General features: G+C 38.3%; 1 protein-coding gene across 1 annotated transcript in view; it reads left to right on the top strand.

Moving 5' to 3' along the window:
* Window positions 1–19,754, top strand: part of CACNA2D3 (calcium voltage-gated channel auxiliary subunit alpha2delta 3) — a gene marked incomplete at its 5' end in the record, with an annotated part of 613,685 nt that overhangs the window by 473,750 nt on the left and 120,181 nt on the right. Inside the window, one exon of the mRNA XM_083353347.1 lies at window positions 10,756–10,839. Within this exon, the coding sequence (XP_083209473.1) occupies window positions 10,756–10,839 (84 nt within the window). The remainder of the gene's footprint in view (window positions 1–10,755; window positions 10,840–19,754) is intronic.

The following is a 19,754-nucleotide window of genomic DNA, read 5'->3' as shown; positions in this document are numbered from 1 at the left end:
GTATGAATTCGTCACCATGAGATTATATCCTAATTTTCAACATATTCTTTTTCTCCCCCTGAAATCACAACTTCATTGTATACATGTTATCTATAGGACATACAGTATTAACTTCTCCACAGTAATGAATTTAAGTAGTTTTCTCGATATTCCAAAATACCCTTTCAGTTTTTCCATAACACAAATTATTTGGACTGAACACACAGTTTCAACATCTGTTTTTCATGGAATAGATAATGCATATGATTCACCCAAAACACTCCTTTTTCTTAAAGTTTGGAATCTAAATTTTGATAGATAAAATTTGAGAAGGTTTTTGCCATTCAACCATAAGAGACACAATGGATTGTCCTCCCATCATTTTCTAAAACTGTGGTAGTTTAAGGCTGTGGGGCCAGCCTTAAACTAATATAGGAAACCTATATTAGATTGCACTATACCAGCAGTGTCAAACTGCCAGGACACATCATCCGGAAGCCATGCCCACCCCATTGCCGGCAATGGCAAAACTCTCCCAATACGTTGTGCGACATCACGTGATGTTGTGAGTTTGACGTGTGTGCACTATACCTACCATTTTTGGTTGCTTTTCAGAACACATTCTTATTTTTATTTTTTTTTCTTAATATTTTAGAGGAAAGTTGCAATACGTAATGTTTAAGGAGTATGTTTTAAGTAGCATGAAAAGTCATCACTTTTATTATTATTTAATAAATAGTGATGGTGATCTTTAGATTGAGATCTTGAAATTGTAAATATGTAAACTGTTAACCTTTGGTACAAAGTAGTTCAATTTTCCTATTTATTGTTTCTTGTAAAAATAATTCTTCGATTATAATTCTTTGAATTATATTGTTTTACCTCTGTCCTTTTCAAAAGAACAGAAAATGTGTCTGTGGATATGGAAAACAGAATGACTGTCTCTCTCTCTCTCTCTCTCTCTCTCTCTCTCTCTGTGTGTGTGTGTGTGTGTGCATGTGCATGTGTTTATGGCCTTAAAATGACAGTGTTTTGCTTTCATAATAAACTCCGGAGACTAAATTAAATGTATAAACTGCCACAATATATTGTACATAGCAAAATCCCCAACATATTTAAAGATTATTAAACCAGTATTAACATAGCTGTAAATTCTGGGAAAAATTGTTTCTCCTAATATAGCAAAACAGGAATCCAAATCTCAGAGGAAACATTAATGCCCACTTAAGTGGTGTTAGCCTTTCATAAGCAGCAAATCTCATTTTTCTCTGGGGAAGCCTGCTGGAAACTAAGATAACCTACACTTACCCTTGCAAATTCAGAGGCTCTATAAAACTTTGCAGCTGTAGCTGTCAAGCAAATATTTAAATAATCTGAGCAGTGAATGAGCCTTGTGCTCATTTAAATAACCAAGGAGTCCAATCATTTGGATATCAACAATTATTTTTGTTGGTATTTCCATCTTAAAAGAAAAAGAGCATCTGAAGCCCTGTGAGAACAAAAATTGTCACTCATTAACAAACCAAAATTACATATGTTAAAAAAGACAGTTAGCTGTTTGAAGGCTTTGCTGATAAAACCAGTTGTAAATGCAGATGAAATGCAAGAAATTTGGTATCAATACTTACAGTTTTCTGTTATTTGTTTCTTTCAACTTTGACTTTAGGTAAAAAGACATTCACTGAGTTGAAGTCTGCAAATGTTGAAATAAGGGCAAATGTTTTAAATTATTTCCACACTAAAGAGATATAATTATAAGCAGCTGTCAGTTTTACATATTCCTGAATGATAACGTCTTAACAATGCAAATGAAATGTTAAATATAGAGGATTTGTTATGGAAAGAATCGTACGTAGTATATAGGTCACCCAACTAATTTATTTCTGAATGAAGATGTTGTTTACCCCATCTTTATAGGTGCATAAAAGGTGTTCCTTATTTTTCTCATCCATTTAGATGAAGACTTATTAAACTGTCTTATAGAAAAACATTAAGTGAGTTTCAATAGTTGCCCCTAAAGTTTGAAAGAGGTCAAAATCTATGTTTCATGTGTCAAGGTCACCATGAGCCATTTTGTCACAAGGTCCAAGTGGTGAATTAGGAAAACAAACTGTTTTTCCCCACTTTATGAATGGTGATGTTGGCCATGAAAGGGAAATCAAATCACTGCTAGAGACTAACTTAATATGGTATATTCCAACTATTTTAGAAACTGCTTTTGTTCATAAAAATACAAAATAAAGAACATCAAAGCCAGATATCCTCCAAAAGAAATGGGAATGTGACCATGAGAACAATTTAATATATGAAATTGGAAACCACTGCACCAACTACAATTTTCCTAACTTTCCACCTTCAGTATATATTGAACTGCCATAATTCCAAACAATTTGGGAATGTGACATGATCTATCTGTAATTTACAAGTGTCCTCAGTATTATCATCTATAGAAGTGATGTAATTATATACATAATTATATGTGTGCACTCACACACTTGCCTGGTAAAGAGCAGCTCACTTCTACAGAAATAGTTTAATAGTTTAAAATACATGAAGAAACAAGCTTTTCATGGTCCAGGGATTTAGACTTTGCTTATTATCATTTGTAACTTATATGCTAATGGTCATGTATGTGGACATGGATCTCTGTGCTAAGGATCATACATAACATTGTTATGTCATTTATGATGAAATTTTAATCTTTATTTCCTCCCATTTTTCTCCTGTGTGAACATTAAGGTTTATCCACCAATTCATCTATCATCCCTTTTTATATGGCATAGTTAACTGTTGGTTTTTCACAGTGCTTTTTTTGTAAAAGAAAAAGGTGCTGGAACTCACACATGTCATACAACCCGCCTTGCCTACTCTACAAGGTTCCATCCAAAAAAAATGCCGGAACTCCGTTCTGAGCATTGTATGACAAAAAAAGCCCTGGTTTTTCATTGTAATAAAGATTGGAAATTTTACTGCATGGCACTTTGTCATTGCCAGCTGGCAAGAAATTCTAATAAAAAATAACTGGTCTCTATTGTCAACTATAATCTAAAAGGTTTGGAGTTAAAATCTTAAATTATATCCTTCTTCTGAATGTCTTTTTTTTGAAAAAAATCTTATGCTTTTATTCAACTCTGTCTTAATCTTGGATTTTACAGATCGCTTTCTAGGAGATAGCATGCTTCATGTCCATCACAAATTCAATATCTCTGAGAAAAGGACTTCATGTAGTCCTTTGACTCCATTTTATAAAACCCCAAGATTTTAGAAAATCAATTAGAATTGTGCCATTGATAACACAATCAATCAATCAATCAATCAATCCCTTAAAAGTCAGGTAATTAAACTAAGAATCTGCATTGGTGCCAGATAAATCACAAGGTGAAAATCATGGGCATGCCAAATTAATGGGGACTTCAGCTCAAATAAACATAGCAGAGAACTGTATTTTTAGGTCCTAAAGTTGATCTCTCCTTCCCATTCCAAGAGTGAATAAAATTATTTTAGAAAAATTGTCATGCTACATCTGGCTTGCTTTGTAAGTGACCACAACTAGGTAAATGTTTTATCTATTAAAAAAATGGCCAAGAATACTACCATTCTGGTTTTACATATTTAAGGATTATTTCCACTGCCTTACTGCTATATTCTGGCATTTTTTGAATCTTCAATCAAAAATATGCCTCTCCTACAAGAAATTCTTTTTAATGACCTCTAGTATTTTGCATATCATCTGCATTATTTTAATATTTTTGACTTACAATGTATGTTGCATGACAAGTGTTTTACAATGTACACTGCATGAACAAATCACTGAGATAGTAAACCAGATATAAATTTAAAGCAGAAAGAATTAAAATAAATAAGAAGAAAGGTATAATTAGCAAACAATTAAAATGATTTGAAGTATTATTTTATTATATATTGCATTATATTTCATTTTTCCTCCATAAATATGGCATAGTATACAATTATCTCTTTTACCTCTACTTTGGCTAACTATAAAACAAGTCTGATTGAATGGGGCTATGATCCTGGGTTTAGTCTGACACCCTATTACAACGAACAGATTTCAGGTGCTTCAGTAAGGATTGGCATGGTTGTCACTGAGGAATGCAAAGAATCATTTCAAAGTTGACTGTGATAAAAATGATCAGACAGACTTTCCCAGAATTTATGGTGCGATATTGTAAGCTATGGGCATAGGTGTAAATAATGAGAGCAGAGGTTGGCAGGTTTTGCATTCTAACAAGAATTGTAAATAATGTTCCTCTAACCTCAGTGAAAGGAAGGAGTTGGGAAAAGATATTTCTTTTGGCTCTAGAGGTTGAGGGAACATCACTAGAACCACCTTGTTCTAGATGGCGTTGACTGCCAGTACTTAGCTGCTCACTGGATTAAGATCATGGCAGCTCCCCTCTAGTAAGTGGAGCAACTTGGGGCATTTTTGTAGGTGAGAAGCTGACGGCGTATAGTCCTTATTTTGAAAGGTTTTCAGCTTCTGTATGTCAGGACTAGAACTGGTAAGATTAAAAATCAAAGTATCTGCCATACTTTAGTTGATTTGGACTATATCAAAGACAGCTGTTGGGTGGAATAACTATGTTTTGATACATTCTTATGCTTACAAAAGGATACAGATTTTATTTGTTTCTCTTTTACATGGGGAAAAAAAGAACTTAAACATTTGCAAGGTTTACATAGGACAAGGAACAAGGTAGGAAAATGGCCAAGGGAAGAATATCTACTTGACTGGTCCACTCATCTTCTTTCTTTATTTTTGGTAAAAGTATACACAAACTTGCAGCATTTTCTGGAAATGGTTAGCTAACCACACAATATTTCAAAGTCACATGACCAATATTATATCATTGCCTCATCAAGCTACAAGAAGATCCCTAATGATGCTGAAAGTAAGCACACCGGAGCTTTTTTGAAAGCTAAAAAAAATCAAAGAGAAGGAATGAGGACAGATGTATACACATCCTAGCAATTACTGTGAAGTTGGCAAAGTCCTCTCTCTCCAGGTTCCTCACTGAGAATGACCACACTTTGACCATTTCAGTTTTCTCCATTTTTCCATTGCCACTAGCCTTCCTGAAGATATTGAAACAACAAATCAGCGAACACCTTGATGCGAACAAAGTTATCACTAAAAGCCAACATGGGTTTGTCAAAAACAGATCATGCCAGACAAATCTTATTGCATTCTTTGACCAAGTGACAAAACTAGTGGACCAGAGGAATGCTGTAGATATAATTTACTTGGACTTCAGTAAGGCATTTGATAAAGTAGATCACAACCTACTACTTGATAAGATAGAAAAATGTAGGTTAGATAGCATCACCACCAGATGGATTCGTAGCTGGCTGACAGACCGTACTCAGCATGTGGTCCTCAATGGAACTGCATCTACATGGAAGGAAGTGTGTAGTGGGGTGCCCCAGGGCTCTGTTCTGGGCCCAGTGCTCTTCAACTTCTTCATCAACGATTTGGATGAGGGGATAGATGGGGAACTCATCAAATTTGCAGACGACACCAAGCTGGCAGGAATAGCCAATACTCCAGAAGATAGGCTTAAAATACAGGAGGATCTGGACAGACTCAAACACTGGGCACTATCTAACAAAATGAAATTCAATTGTGAAAAAAGTAAGGTTCTACATTTAGGCAGGAAAAATCAAATGCACAGGTATAGTATAGGTGGTACCTTGCTCAATAGTAGTAACTGTGAAAGAGATCTCGGAGTCCTAGTGGACAATCACTTCAATATGAGCTGGCAGTGTGCTGCAGCTGCCAAAAAAGACAACACAGTGCTAGGCTGCATTAACAGAGGGATAGAATCAAGATCAAGTGAAGTACTAATACCACTTTACAATGCCTTGGTAAGGCCACACCTGGAATACTGAATCCAGTTTTGGTCACCACGATGTAAAAAGGATGTTGAGACTCTAGAAAGAGTACAGAGAAGAGCAACAAAGATGATTAGAGGTCTGGAGACTAAAACATATAAGAAACTGCTACTGGAATTGGGTATGTGTAGTTTAATGAAGAGAAGTGTGAGGGGTGACATGATAGCAGTGTTCCAATATCTCAGGGGCTGCCACAAAGAAGAGGGAGCCAAGCTATTCTCCAAAGCACCTGAAAGCAGGACAAGAAGCAACGGATGGAAACTAGTCAAGGAGAGAAGCAACCTAGAACTAAGGAGAAACTTCCTGACAGTTAGAACAACTAACCAGTGGAACAACCTGCCTCCAGAAGTGGTGAATGCTCCAACACTGGAAATTTTTAAGAAGAGACTGGCCAGCCATTTGTCTGAAATGGTATAGGGTTTCCTGCCTGAGCAGGGGGTTGGACTAGATGACCTCCAAGGTCCCTTCCAACTTCTTCTTCTTCTTCTTCTTCTTCTTCTTCTTCTTCTTCTTCTTCTTCTTCTTCTTCTTCTTCTTCTTCTTCTTCTTCTTCTTCTTCTTCTCATTATTATTATTATTATTATTATTATTATTATTATTATTATTATTATTATTATTATTATTATTATTATTATTATTATTATTATTTTGTTGTTATTGATGTTGTTAGTTGCGAAGTCGTGTCCGACCCATCACGACCCTATGGACAATGTTCCTCCAGGCCTTCCTGTCCTCTACCATCTTCTGGAGTCCATCTAAGCTCACACCTACTGCTTCAATGACTCCATCCAGCCACCTCATTCTCTGTCGTCCCCTTCTTCTCTTGCCCTCAATCTTTCCCAGCATTAGGCTCTTCTCCAGTGAGTCCTTCCTTCTCATTAGGTGGCCAAAGTATTTGAGTTTTAGCTTCAGGATCTGGCCTTCTAAAGAGCAGTCAGGGTTGATCTCCTCTAGGACTGACCGGTTTGATCGCCTTGCAGTCCAAGGAACTCGCAGGAGTCTTCTCCAGCACCATAGTTCAAAGGCTTCAATTCTTTGGCGCTCAGCCTTTCTTATGGTCCAACTTTCACTGCCATACATTGCAACTGGGAAGACCATAGCCTTGACTATACACACTTTTGTTGACAGGGTGATGTCTCTGCTTTTTAGTGTGCTGTCTAGATTTGCCATGGCTTTCCTCCCAAGGAGCAAGCGTCTTTTAATTTCTTGGCTACAGTCCCCATCTGCGGTGATCTTGGAGCCCAGGAAAATAAAATCTGTCACTACCTCCATTTCCTCCCCATCTATTTGCCAGGAATTGAGAGGGCCAGATGCCATGATCTTGGTTTTCTTAATGTTTAGTTTCAACCCAAGTTTTGCACTCTCCTTCTTCACCCGCAACAAGAGGCTCTTTAGTTCTTCTTCACTTTCTGCCATTATTATTATAAGGGGGGAAATTGACTCAATACTAGCTAGGCTTTTCATTGTTGAGAACAATGTTATGACATTCTTGACAGGGTAAGATTGCATGTCTTATGTTTCTGCAAACTCTGAATCTCACATCTTCCAGTAGCATCACCAATCCATATTGCAGGAAAACAAATTGCAAATCCAGAACAAATCACAATGTTATGCTCAGGAAGTGTAAGGCTGAAAATTAAAGAGATTTTGGGGTGGGGATATTTTCTTTGCCTTTTTTCATGTTCATTTTTTTATCAGAATACAACAGACATCAAACAAAAGGAATAGTTCTGTTCAGACTTCATTCAGCAAAAGTGGAACATCCATAGACTAATGTGTGAAAAGGAGAAAGAAAAATAGAATTAGAAAGTGGGAAAGTGAGGTAATAAAAACTAATAATATGTTCATGCAATATTACTCATTTCCATTAGAATAAATCCCTCAAAACCCTTCTTAGCTTTCTGTGAAGATTGTCCTCCATTTCAAAAGCTAATGGATATAAATATCTTTATTGGATCCAGAATATTGTACATAATGGGGATTAGGTATCAAATATATATATTTGTCCATGCATATGTAATCTGGCACTCTTCAGAAGTATAAAGCAAAATGCATTTGTTTGTTTGTTAAATTTATAAGTCACTTATCTTGCTATGGGCATATTCTAGGTAGCTTACAATAAAAAGGAAGAAATGAAAAGAGTATAAACAGAAGTAAAATAATAGAAAAATAAAATAAAATATGAGAATACATCAATATGGTAACAAAAAGATGATGGGTGGAGGGCAGAGAGCAAGGAGGGGATGTGGAATCTGCCGTTAATCCAACACTCACCTCCAGCACCAAATTCCCTCATCTGGTCCCCAAGCCAACCAACAGAGCCGGGTTTTTGAGCTCTTGAAGAAGGATAGGAAGGTGGGGACGTATTTTACCTTAAAGGGTAAATTGTTCCAAAGGGCGCTGCAGCAGAGAAGGCCCTTCTTCTGGATCCCGATAGAGTTTTTTGACTGATCCGAAGTGGGTCATCTCTATCAGCACAAATAGGATAGGAATGTCCTAGCAGGATGAAGCACTTCATCAGTTAGCATGGACTCATGCCATTAAGGGCTTTAAATATCACAATACCTTGAACTGTGCTCAGAAGGAGACTGGAATCCAGTGAAGTTTGCAGAACAGAGGTGTAATATGGCCACCCCAAGGGGATCTAAAGACTGCCTTCACTGCCATACTTTGCTGCCAGTTGCTCTGATACAAATGGGCCCAGGAAAACTTTGAGTCTGACAGAAAACTGCTAGTTGGCCTTCTTGACCCTCAGAATGTATGTATGAAATATAGCTATAATGAAAGCAGCCCCTTACTCTGACTTTTAAAGGGACGCGGTGGCTCAGTGGGTTAGGATGCTGAGCTTTTCGATCAGAAGGTCGGCAGTTTGGCGGGTTGAATCCCAAGTGCCGTGTAACAGAGTGAGCTCCTGTTACTCATCCCAGCTTCTGCCAACCTAGCAGCTTGAAAGCACGTAAAAAATGCAAGTAGAAAAATAGGGACCACTATGGTGGGAAGGTAACAGCATTCCATGTGCCTTTGGCATCTAGTCATGCCGGCCACATGACCACGGAGACGTCCTCGGACAAGCGCTGGCTCTTCGGCTTTGAAACGGAGATGAGCACCGGCCCCTAGAGTTGGAAACAACTAGCACGCATGTGCAGGGGAACCTTTACCTTTACCTTACTCTGACTTTAAACCACTGCTGATTATGTTGTGCCCACAGCACTCCTTCATTGCCTCCCTGTCCCTTCTCTGTTTCTGCAACATTCCATTTAGCTATACCTGTCTCCTAACCTGGTCAGGATCCATGTGGATACACTCAGTGCGCTGCTCGTAAATTCCCTTTTATTCAGCTTCCAGCCCCACCTCACTACCCCTTCTGAGCCATCACTTCCTTGTTCAGCTAGCTGTATCACTCAGTTATGGCAGAAGGCATATAATTAGTTCTTAAACACCCATGATGACACTGTGCCCTGGCACCAGTTGAATGCAAGCTCACCAAGGGATAGGGGATGGCGAAACCCAACTGGTCTTGACTGATGGCAGGGGCATCATTGAAGAATTTAGGTCCTTCGGAATCATAATAAGTGTCAATCTTTTGTGCACTGCAACTTTTAGATTAAAATTTTCATTTTGAAGCCTAATTGCAAGTAATGGATTCAAAATGGCTTTTGAACAGTGTTAATGTTAATATTTAATAACAATCTTTAAAATATAGCCTCAGTTTATTTTCTTGGAAAGCTAGCAAATTCCACTTTAGACATCAGACTTAGCCTACACATTGGAAAGTTAGTTATTTTTAGCAAGCTCTCTTTGCTGTTGGATGCAGCAGGGGGCAGGATTTTTCTACATGATGAAAACACCAATGTCAACTCATTTGTAACTGTGATGTTTATTTTTTAAAAAGTGAGATTTACAGTATAACAATACCAGTGTTTATTGTTACACTTCCTTATTACTGTGTTTCTTGCATTTTTCTCCATGAAAGAACAGATAAAATGTAATATCACGCAGATACTAACACCAAACTTCCCAGGAGTAGTCTCTTATCTTGTTTTAATAGAAATATATAAACAGTTGTTGATAACACTGTAGGAAATATAACTTCCTGCAGGTCTGGAAAAGAAGGTTCAAGATGTCTTTTTTTAAACTTTGCAAATATGACTAAGGGTTGTGTGTGTTTTCCATTTTACGAAGTGGTTTGCAGCAGAATATAGCTGTGACTTTTATTTGTAAAGTGTATGGCACAAGACATTTGTAAGAAAATAAATAGTAATTGCTATCTTTTTATTCTATGTTTATACTGTTGCAAGGATCTATTTGCCAATAAAATATAATACATAGCAACATAACAGGATACCTTTTAAATGTGGTGTCTCTAACTACCAGGGCTTTTTTTCTCATAGAACGCTCAGAACGGAGTTCCGGCACCTTTTTTGGATGGAACCGTGTAGGGTAGGCAAGGCGGGTTGTATGATGTGTGTGAGTTCCGGCACCTTTTTCTTTTACAAAAAAAGCACTGCTAACTACCATGCTAATGCTGGCTGGATGAGATGGCTTTGCAGTCTAGCATGGAAGAGAGCCCCAGACTCTAGAAGATTGTTGAAAAAAAGCATCTTAATATACTCCAAAAGAACAGTGTTTTATTCATTTATGCAAAATTGAATGTAATAGGGAGAGAAAGTTGACGATGATTATTTTTATTTTTTATTTTATTTTAATTCCATTTATATCCCGCCCTTCTCCGAAGACTCAGGGCGGCTTACAAGCTTAGCTTGTAAATCAAATTATATTGATTTACTAGAAAAATAAAAGTGCCAGGATTTTTTTCCACCCAACATCTCATCTCTTTCTTTCTTTCTTTCTTTTTAATGACCCTAGTACGAAGAAGGGAAAAAGCGAAGAAAGCCCAATTACAGCAGTGTTGACCTCTCTGAGGTTGAATGGGAAGACAGAGATGATGTGGTAAGTGATTGTTCAGTCGCTGCTTGACAGAAAAGTCAGTTGCACTCACTACCAGCTTGAATGAGCAGCAGGAAGAGAAAAAAGGAAAATGATCAGTCTCTTTAAAAAAAATGGGTAAATTTTATCTTTTATCTCATTTTGTGTTAGCCCTTTCCCAACAAATATATTTCGGTTATAATTGATTAATGCAATGGGTGTTTCCACGATGCTTCAGTTGTGTTTTTAATTTGTGTTTGTGCATCTATATAAGTGTCAGTGTGTTGTTATTACTTTAGTTGTTGCATTTATCAGCCCATCTTCTTCTGCTGGTTTAAGGCAGATGAAGAGGGAAGGGTCTCCCTTGATTTCATTCCTACACAACACTATCAACATGAGCTGGAACATTAAGAGAAAAAAGGATCTCTAATGCAATTGATGGAAGAGAGTGTAACAGGCTCAGAGCCTTTGTGTATAAAGATAATTCCTGAGTTTTCAGGTCTATTGTGCAGAGCCTCCCTTGTTTTTAAGTCCCTACTCTGCTAGTAAAATCAGTAAATCACTAAGAATGTATATAAATAAAATCTCTTTTTTTTCTCATTTACTTTCTTTTCTCAATATATGTTATAAGAATCCTCTTACATCATTCATTATCCTCAAGTCAACCTTTTGTGAACAGAACGTACACAAAACAGTGCTTTCCTAGAGGTATTGATCAAAGGGGCAATGCCTTTGATCGTGGAGGCATATGGAATCCTTCACAGCCTCACACGTTTTAAGTTTATCTGATGTCTTTTCAAGTTCCCCAAGTTGATGATCCTCATGGCAGCACATTTGTATAATGTACTGTAACTTCATCCTATGACGTGAAACCAATGGGAAGAAGTATTTCCACCATTGAAAGTCCGATTTCTACTGTCATGAATGGGAAACAACTTCTTTCTCCCTATTTTCAGTCCTGGCTTTTAGTCCTGGGATGAAAATGGCCCAAACGTAGGAAGCAGATTCTTACTAGACTAGTGTAGTCCCAGTCAACTCAAGGACTACACTAGGTTGAATGGCCTTTGGAGAGCTGCTGTTCAGGGCCCATTGGGGAAGAAGACTTCAGGAGTTCCAAAGGGATGAAAGAGTGGTCACAATATCTGCAAACTGAGAAAAAATTCCCAAATATTGATCCCACAAAAACAATGGTATATATTTCATATATGCCCAGAACTCTTTTTTAAAAACATAACTAAAGCATTGTAGATATAACTAGGCTTGTTTCGCAGCATGGAAAAAGAAGGGAATAGATACCGTATTTTCCAGCGTATAAGACGACTGGACATATAAGACGACCCCCCCAACTTTTGAGATGATTTTCAAGATTTTTCATCTTATACGCCGGAAAATCAGCGAGCCCGGGAAGGCACGCCCTCCCCTCTCACTGTGGAGGAAGCAGGGCAGGCTGGCATCTGGCGGGAGCCGGCAGGGCAGTCCTGCACACGTGCGTGCTCCCCGGCTGTTAAGGAGCACTCCTTAGCAGCCGGGGAGTGCGCGCGTGTGCAGGACTGCCCTGCTGGCTCCCACCCAACGCTCTTCCCTCTTGAGGCAGCATCGCTCCCCGGCTCCTAAGGAGTCCTCGGGGATGCTGCCTCAAGAGGGAAGAGCATCGGGCGGGAGCCAGCAGGGCAGTCCTGCACACGCGCGCACTCCCCGGCTGCTAAGGAGTGCTCCTTAACAGCCGGGGAGCGCGCACGTGTGCAGGACTGCCCTGCCGGCTCCCACCAGACGCCAGCCTGCCCTGCTTCCTCCACAGTGAGAGGGGAGGGCGTGCCTTCCCGGGCTCGCTGATTTTCTGGCGTATAAGATGACTGGGCGTATAAGACAACCCCCCAACTTTTGAGATGATTTTCATGGGTTAAAAAGTCGTCTTATACGCCAGAAAATACGGTATTCTTAAGTAAATGTGGGACAGATTATTGTTTTTATAATATATACTGCCCTGAGTCACTTGTTGAGATGGGCAGCTGTAGAAAATATAGAATGAATGAATGAATGAATGAATGAATGAATGAATGAATGAATGAATGAATGAATAAATGAATATAATAAAAAGTTAACTGCATGGCTGACTACATGATTGCCTGCTGCAATCCCACAGGAATCTTGGAGGCTTTTTAGAATCAACCAACCATTAAAATTTATTTTATTTTATTTTAATCCCATTTATATCCCGCCCTTCTCCAAAGACTCAGGGCGGCTTACAATTTAAGCACAAACCAATGTTAAAATAGCTAAGAATATAATAAAAATGAAAAAAAAAACAACTAACAGCCTAAAAACAAAAAACAACAACAACAACAACAATCCAAATCTTATTTATTTATTTATTAGATTTATACCTCACTGCAATCCCTACAGGATTCTTGGTGGCTTTACAGAAAATGCAAACCATTAAAATATTCACTGTACCAAACAATAAAAACCTAGCAATTTTTTTTAAAAAAATCAAAATTTTAAATCCAAGTGACAGATCTCAGATGCTCCCTGGAAGATTTCCATCTTCCAGCTGCTTTCAGAGGATCACCATGGTCAGAATTGATGTGTGCCCTAATGGGAGGCATTCCAAAGGATCAGCAGTCCTAGTAAGAAATAGCAGCCCCTTGAAGCACACACCTTCTTTAAATGGAGAATCTTCTCCCATTTAAACTGAATTGGGTAGGCCAGTTCTAAGGTACCAACATGGTCCTTCCAAAATGAGGGTACTCCTGCCATGGTTAGATGAATGTAGGTAAGATGAGTAGGAAGCATAAGTTTTAAAAGCCATGTGGATTCCAAAACTCATTTTCTTTGGTCTCTTCAGTAACGTTCGGATGTTAGATCAAATAACAGCAGCACAGCCATAAAAATATGTGCCAAATTTTGCCAAGGCAGTTCTATTTCTCTTATGCTATTGTCTGAAATACAAGAAGCTTGCTACTCTTTATAAGATGAAATGCATTTTGTTCTATATCCAGGTGATATTCACTATGTTCATGTTGTCCATCAAATGTCTTATCTGTTAACCTTTGCATTCTTATTCTTTTTGTTCTAATCAAACTGCACATTGCTTCTTTCTGGTCATTTTGCAGTTCCCTTCAATGCCATTCTGTATTTACTTGTCAATTTTCTGGTGTACTGTATCAAAAGTTTTCCTTATGTCCATGACTTAACCTTTTGTCTGTTTTTTCTGTTACTTCCTCCATAAATCTGATATTTTGAGCATGTTTCATTTTGTGCGAATCCATGCTGACTGTCCTTAATTAAATCGTAACTTTCCAGGTGTTCTCCTTTTGGTTTCTGTTATTTAGCTTTTCCCATAACGTCTGTACCAACTAAAGTCATGCTTGCCTGTCTGCCTTTTCACAAATCTTGCCTTGCACTCTTCTCATATATCAGCAGTACATTAACAGTTCCTATATCCTTCCAAACTCCAATCATTTCTGAGAGGTTTTGAATATATCAACAGAAGTTTCCCATATTTACACTGTCACATCTTTCTGAAATCTGGGATTCATCACGTATCTCTACCTCTGGAGTATTGTCAGTATTCAAATGTAGACATTTCTTGATCACTTTTCTCTGACTCAAGTTTCTGTCTGCTGCCTTCTCTCTCTCTCTCTCTCTCTCTCTCTCTCTCTCTCTCTCTCTCTCTCTCTCTCTCTCTCTCTCTCTCTCTCTCTCTCTCTCTCTCTCTCTCTCTCTGTGTGTGTGTGTGTGTGTACACATTTCTGCCTTCTCAAACTACCTTACTCAGTGTTTAAATTACAATATTATTTATGAATTATAATAACCTAAGCAATGTCTGTCTTTACTGTTAACTAATTTCTCCCATCTTTTGTGCCTCAAGTAATACTGCCTGTATATTTTGATACTTATGATCACAGTTCATAAACATCAATTTTGAATGCCTTCCATGTTGTTTCCTGCATTTTCAACTCAAATATTCTTCTTTAAGAGTATATCATTTTCTACTTTTTTAAATATTTTGACTTATTTTTATTTTTAAGATTATAATTGAAAATTAAATTGTCCAGGTCAAAATGTAAAAATTTCACAACCATTAATGTTTCCTGATATTTCAACAAAGGTGTACTTCTCCTCTGTACTAACTGGAACTATCTGAGGAGTTAGCAGAGTAAGGTGTTGGATAGACAATCTAGGGTGACTGAAACAACATTAAATAAATATATGCAAATAGAATGCATGTCAGACTGGGATTCAGACTTTGCTGTGTTGAAATGTCCTTCAGAATGTTGACTCAGACAAATGATCTCCAGAGGAACTTACCCAATGCCTCATTCTAAAGAAGGATCACCAATAGTAGTCTATCAATGACACTAGAGACCCCTCCCGAACTCTTTAGTTGTCATGGTGGTAGTGGTAAATGTCACAATACAGAAGTGACCAAAGTACCTGTCCAAAATAACCAGATATCATAGCATGCCTCTCCTGCCAAATAAAAATAAATCCTTATTGTTCTAATCCATTTCCATAATTGCAGTTGTCCTTCCTTTGTTCTAGATACATTACATTTATCTTATTGATTAGCATGAAACAAATAAAGGAGCAATTCAGCAATTTACTGAAGGAAAACTATTCTGTAATTTGTTTTTGGACGAGAATAGCTATATTCAGTAATGCTTGGAGGTTCTTTCTTCCAAAGAAATAACATTGGAAAACAGAGTATTCCCAACCTGGCACCCTCTGGACAAATTAGATATGTTGGCTGGGATCAGTACAGCTGTAGGCAAACCCACCATGGGATCACCAAATTGTGGAACACCAAATAGTAAAACAAATTGGATATTATCTAACAGAACCTCCCTAGGTATATTCTTCTCATTAAAGTGATAACTCTGTTTTCTTAACTACACTGCTTCTGATTTGTAGATGGAAGCCTAGATGAGGCATACCAACAAAAAAAAATGAAACAATATATAAAAGAGAGACTTTTTAGGTTACAATTCTAGAATGGATATATATTTTATATTTTTATTTCATTATGTGTGGATAGTTTTATGCCAAAGCATGAAATAACCTATGTTCCAAACATCCATTAATACAGTTTAAAGTGATTTAATACAGATATACCTTTACCACCTCAATGAGAACTAGGCTGCAGATATGTTTCAATCTATACTGGCATCAAATGGCTGTCTAGTGAACTGGTACAATATAATTGTGGAAACTTCTTCATCTATATCAAATGAAGATGGTCTATTCTAATTTCACTTTATTGCCTGCCTATTATGAGATTTTGTTGTCATATCTCAAGATAGATGCTCATGTAACTTTTATGTAATGCCATCATATCATAAAACTGAGCCTTATTGCTTTCTTCAAGCAACTTTCGTACAGGCTGATTTTTTCACTTGCTCTTCTACAAACTTGCTTACTAGTAGCACATAGAGTGCTATTCTTGGAAGGAAGCACTCTACTCAGCAAGTAAGGTAGAGCCACTTTTCTACCATCCCCATGGGCCATACTGAAGGGCATGGGAAGGAATGTTGCCCATCCTGAGATGTTGGACTGTTATGATGTAGATTGCTGTAAGAATTAGTCAGCGAACTTCCCATCAGTTATATGATTTTCAAGGCATATTCTCATAACATAATTAGCAGCAATGGTGTTAATTACTGTAGGAAGCCATCACTGCAGTAAATGGGTTTCCATCCTTAGAAACCTATGCCATCCGGAATACCATTATAATCTTACCTGTTCTGCAAAATCTAACTGATACGTTGTTTATTAGAGGGACCCTGGATATAACTTGCAAGAACCTGAATCCCTAAAATGCCAGGGACACATTATTGGAATATCCCAACAGAGAAGGATCAGAAGATGGCCAAGTGGCATTCTATTAAATCAGTGCTTAGGAAATGCCAGTATTGCCTTGGCATTATTTTGTTAATGTGCAACTCTGTAGTAGCCGTTTTGTGAGAATTCTCACAATACATGAGAAATTCCAGCCCTAAAATACTGGAGAGTTGTATGCTAGCTCACATTCTCATATATTAATATATATTAATCCAGAAGCAGGCAACGGGATGTCCATATACTCAGGTATGCCCAGAGATGATTCTTACCAGCTCCCCTAACCCTCCTGATTTAAAACAAAACAAGCTGGTCTGATGCAAAGCAGAATAGCAGCTTCTAATTTCATTTTTTTTACCCTAGACCAGGGGTGTCCAACCTTCAAACTTTAAGACCTGTGGACTTCAACTCCCAGAAATCCCCAATCAATTCTGGCAGTTGAAGTCCACAAGTCTTAAAGTTGCAAAGGTTGGTGACCCCTGCCTAGACCATACACGGACCTACAGAAATTCCAAGCAATACTTTTTTTGGAAGTGTGCCCACCACCCATCAAAGGTTGAGGTGGCAGAAAACATCAGAGTCATGAGTGCTCCTATATAAGAAGACCCATAGCATCCTTTCAAAATTACTAATGGCTGCATAAGATTTCTGCCCCAAATGAAGCTGTCTGTCTATTAGCATCTGCTTTAATTAGATTAATGGAAGCATTCATAACTTCATTTATTGTCATTCAATATTTCTTTTATAATGATATTTTTAAAGACCTTTATACATGGAAGTTTTATTATTTTAGCAACAACAGTAATGTGGGTAGTCCCTCATTCATATCACTAGACACCAATTCAAGCCCCGTGGAGGTAGTAAAAGAAAAGTCTACAGAATAGATGAAAAACTATTATCCGAAGCCAAAAACTATATTCAGGGGGTAAAAAAGGAGAGATCTTATTCCCATATGCATACTTGATCTTAAAAGCTACGAGAGGTTTGGAGGCCCTTTCTGTAAATTTGCGACTTGCCTGAGGGTTGTGTGGGAGTGGAATACTGCAGGCTCTGAGATGGAGAAAAATGAGAAACATGTTAAAGATAAATGGAACAGTTCTTTAAACATTAGAAAGTAGATTGGTAATTAAGACCAGCTCTCCAAGTCCAAAACCACAAAAGTTAAAAAGGGAAAATATTTCCAGAATTGCATATTACACATTACATTTTTATATTTAAAAAACCCAGTAAAATATATATTTTATTTGATAAAGCCCATAACCAAAAACTTTTTAAAAATCCTTTACACTTGTTGACTGTGGAATAAGATAATGGGGCTCAAATCAAGATGCCCCCAAATGAAAAAAAAATACCAACAATGCAGCTTTAATTTAGTCAGCCATACTCAGATTTTTCACAAGAATAAAACAGTTATTTTACTGACAACAAGCTTTGCTCCCCTGTGCTTTTCAGCCTTGAAAGACAGCCTTCAGCTTCAGGGAAATGAGCACTGTAAATTGTCAAGAGCAAAAAAATGTCATGTGGCCCAATCAAGTATCTGTAGAATTAGAGAATCAGAGAATTAGAAGGCCACTAAAGTCCAGTTACCCCATTCAATGGAAGGAATCTGAACTTAAACATCTCCGCAAAGATGCTTGTCTAGCCATCTCAGGTCCACTTTTTAAACTGAAATAAAAGCTGCAAGGAACGGAGCTTGAGGAATATGATTCAGTTTTCTCATATGATTGGATATGATCCTCTGGTTCTGATTTAATGTGGGAGCTCTGGACTGGACCTGTCTCTCTCTGAAAACACATTAAAATGCACTTTTGTGAGACAGACTACACTTATTTTAACTCATATTTAAATTTGAATTTTTATGCTGTTTTTAAATGATAAATTAATGCAAAAAACCAAGTTGTGAGGCTGTGTGATCAAATTCATCTAGTTTTAGCTTCATGACAGCTCACCTTTGGAACTGAAGTACAACATACTTGGAAGAGGCTCTTTACAACAGCTACATATACTTGGTCTAAATTAGATATTATACCATGCAGGAATCTACCAATATACTACTAAAATTCTTGTTATCATGATCTTTAATTGGGCAAAATTCTGCATCATACAGCAAAAGTTTTTTGAACTGAGGCACTGATGGACTAACTTATAGAATGTGCCCCAAATCTGGGACCCGTGACTCCTGAAGGAATAGAATTTGGGGGAAAATTTGGCTGCTTCAGTGTTAATGGCTGCTGCTGAATTTACTGAACTGCTGCTGTGGTCATGTGGGTCTTCGTTTTCAATGTTGCATGAAGTCTTCGATTTCAGTCTTGCATGACAGCTAGTCTGACAATGTTCCTGGCCAGTTTCACAATCCCTTGCTCCCTCCCCACCCAGCAGCAGCCACTTACCCTTCCTGGGAAGGGAGGGGAGGGGAGGGGAGGGTAGAAGAGGGTATTTCTGATACTCCCTGCCAATTTCTCACAAGGAAACTCAAGGGGAAGCTGGCAGGAAGTAAGAAGTCGTTCCCACTCCCACTGCTTTTTTTGCCTACACATGCTCATTAGGTAAGGAAATATCTCTAAAAATGATGACATAACAAAAGGCATAGGTAGTCTGATTCAGATTAAAGGGAGGTGGGTGGGATGGGAGTGGTTCAGAACTCACAAGAGGATTAATGTAGCAGTGCAGACAGCTCTTTAAAGCAGTTGTATCCTCTCCTTGGGATCCCCTGCCTGTTCCCTGCATATGTAGTATGATCTAGGAGCAGTGGCGTAGCGTGGGTTGTCAGCACCCGGGGCAAGGCAAGTAATTTGCGCCCCCTAACTGCACCGCACGCCTGGCACCCCCCCTCCACAGTGGGCGGCGACCTGGCAGCTCGGATCAGATTCGCACAGCCAGCACTGCAGTGAGAGAGAGTGAGTGAGCCAGGCAGGGGCAGAGAGCTGCGAGTGCGAGCGCGCCCCCCCAGATGTTGCGCCCGGTGCGGCCGGCCCCCCCTGCACCCCCCACGCTACGCCACTGTCCAGGAGAAAGATAGCTTTGATTTAAGTTATTGGTGGCAAGTGCTATTTGTGTGCACCTATACACTCTTTAAGTACCTTCATATTCAAAGCACTGGA

Source organism: Vipera ursinii, assembly GCF_947247035.1.
Source record: "Vipera ursinii genome assembly, chromosome: 2".
Lineage (NCBI taxonomy): Eukaryota > Metazoa > Chordata > Lepidosauria > Squamata > Viperidae > Vipera > Vipera ursinii.
Note: the sequence above shows the minus strand (reverse complement) of the source record. Positions and strands in the feature narration are given on the sequence as shown.